This window comes from Carlito syrichta, unplaced genomic scaffold (assembly GCF_000164805.1).
Source record: "Carlito syrichta isolate Samal-C Ts95f unplaced genomic scaffold, Tarsius_syrichta-2.0.1 Scaffold309739, whole genome shotgun sequence".
Taxonomy (NCBI): Eukaryota; Metazoa; Chordata; class Mammalia; order Primates; family Tarsiidae; genus Carlito; species Carlito syrichta.
The window spans coordinates 426,513-428,967 of NW_007253835.1; the positions used below are offsets into that span (position 1 = coordinate 426,513).

A 2,455-nucleotide genomic window follows, 5' to 3' on the forward strand; every position below is an offset into this window, starting at 1 on the left:
TGGCGGGTCTCGAACCCGCGGGCTCAGGCAATCCACTCACCTCAGCCTCCCAAAGGTGCGGGATTACAGGCTGAGCCACCGAGCCCAGCTCATCACAATTCTTAAAAGGAAGGCATAATAACAATTATGATTCATATTCTACAGAGAAGGTGGGTTACTTCTGCTCAAAAACATCAAGAGGCTTGCCCAAGGTCACACAAATATTAAATGGTAGAGCAGGGCTACCAGCCTGGCTCTTCTGAGTCTATTGCCAGAGTTCTTTCCACCATGATCCATTGAATTTAAGCCTCTCAACTCTCTCCTTCAGCTACCTGCTGCCTGACCACTAGTAAACACCTTTACACAGCCTAGCTGCTCTGTGGAGTTTTGATCAGCAATTCTGATGCAGGTACCTACTCAACATTCTAAGGATAAAAAAAAAAAAAAGTATTTTTTGATTCTGGGTCTCACTCTGTCACCCAGACTGCAGTGCAGTGGCATGATCACAGTTCACTGCAGCCTCAAACTCCTGGGCTCAGGTGATCCTTCCTCCTCAGCCTCCCAAGTATCTGGCACTAGAGGTATGTGCCACCACACTTGGATAATTTTCCATTTTTTGTAAAGACAAGGTGTCACAATGTTGCTGAGGCTGGTCTTGAACTCCTGGGCTCAAGCAATCCTCCTGCCTCAGCCTTCCAAAGTGCTAAGACTACAGGCATGAGCTACCACACCCAGCACAAGAGTAACTTTGTAAATAGCAGTTTAAACATTTAATAGTTATCACATTTGTTCCACCTCTAAACCAAGATAGAAAAATAAAACTGCCTCACAAAGAAAATAAGAGAAAATGTCCCTGGGATCCTGGTGTCTAAAGCATGAAGAAGAAAGCTTCTAGCAAGAGGCAGGGTGGCTCACTCACCGTGTATCTGGCCTTCCAGACAGGCACCTGGCAAGGGAGAATATTGAGGTATTTCCGAGGCTGGCGGTAATCCCAGAACTGGAAGCAAGCGAGCAAGATCGTTAGTGAAATAAATGCCATTTAAAGCCCCCAACTACTGAAATAAGCATAGCCTTCAGACTCATTGCTTTTGGCCCTCTGGAGATACATTTCACAGTGTATTTTTAGTTCAGCCCCCATAACCATGCTATTGTGACAGAGACACAAAGAAACCTCATTTTCCATTTCTAAACACTAGGAGAATTTCTGGACTTTATGAGGACCACCAATCAGGGCAGGTCACTATCAACAGGCTACCTGTGAAACAACCTTTGTAGCTAAACGGTAAAGGTGATGTGTTCTGATTTTGTATTATTTTTACACCATGCAGGTGTTTTAATAGCCGGGTGCAGTGGCCCATGCCTGTAACCCCAGCACTTTGAGAGACAGAGGCGAGAGGATTGCCTGAGCTCAGGGGTTCAAGACCAGTCTGAGCAGACCTCGTCTCTACAATAAATCAAAAAATTAGCCAGGCATGGTGGTGCACCCCTGTGGTTCCAGCTATTTGGAAGGCTAAAGTGGAAGGATCGCCTGAGCCCAGCAGGTTGAGGCTACAGTAACTGTAAACATGCCACTGCACTCCAGCCTGGGTGACAGAGTGAGACTCTGACTCAAAAAGAAAAATAAATGTAAAAATTACATTAAACTAAATTGAATAAAAAGAACTGAAGCTTTTAAAAAGTGTTTGCTTTTATCAACTTTTTATAATACTAAAATTATAGGAATTTAGCTATTTCATTACAGTTTCAGGGTAAATATGTTTAGTATCTCTTTAATAAACTCAAAATTTTTTGTTTCTCTGTTACAATATCAACTTCAGTTGTAACCTCAAAAACATTAAATTAACATTAAGACTTTGAACTAGTATTAATGAATAACCTTTGGATATATGAACAATTTTTAAGCAAAATAAATGATACTTTTTAAACTTTGGGTTATGAAACATAATTTTTACAACACACCCACACATACCCTTATTTTTATACTTTATTAATTGTCCAACAGCTAACAGACTGAAATGATCTACAAATACCTTTTGATCATGTTATACATGCTTATTTCTACTACTATAAGAATGCCAAATATGAGGCTCACACCTGTAATCCCAGCACTTTGGGAGACTGAGGGTAGAGGATTCCTTGAGCCCAAGATTTGAGACCAGCCTAGTCAATGAAGTGAGACCATAATTTTTCGTGATTCCACAAAAAATCAAAAACTTAGCCAGGCATGGTGGCACGTGCCACTTGTCCTAGCTACTCAGGAGGCTGAGGCTGAAGGATTGTATGAATCCAGAAAGGTGAGGCCATGTTAAGCCATGATCATGCCACTGTACTCTAGCCTGGCCAACAGAGAGAGACCTCGACTCAAAAAAAAAAACAACACATGCCTGTAATTCCGGCTACTTGGAAGGCTGAGGCAGAAGGACCACCGGAGCCCAGCAGGTCGAGGCTGTGGTGGCCGGGAGCGGCCACTGCACTC

The 2,455-nt window shown here is 42.7% G+C and overlaps 1 protein-coding gene across 1 annotated transcript in view; it reads right to left on the reverse strand.

Annotated features, from left to right (window-relative positions):
* Nucleotides 1-2,455, reverse strand: part of WDR59 (WD repeat domain 59) — a 121,918-nt gene that overhangs the window by 55,153 nt on the left and 64,310 nt on the right. Inside the window, exon 9 of the mRNA XM_008067730.2 lies at nt 899-976. Coding sequence (XP_008065921.1) covers nt 899-976 — 78 coding nt within the window. The remainder of the gene's footprint in view (nt 1-898; nt 977-2,455) is intronic.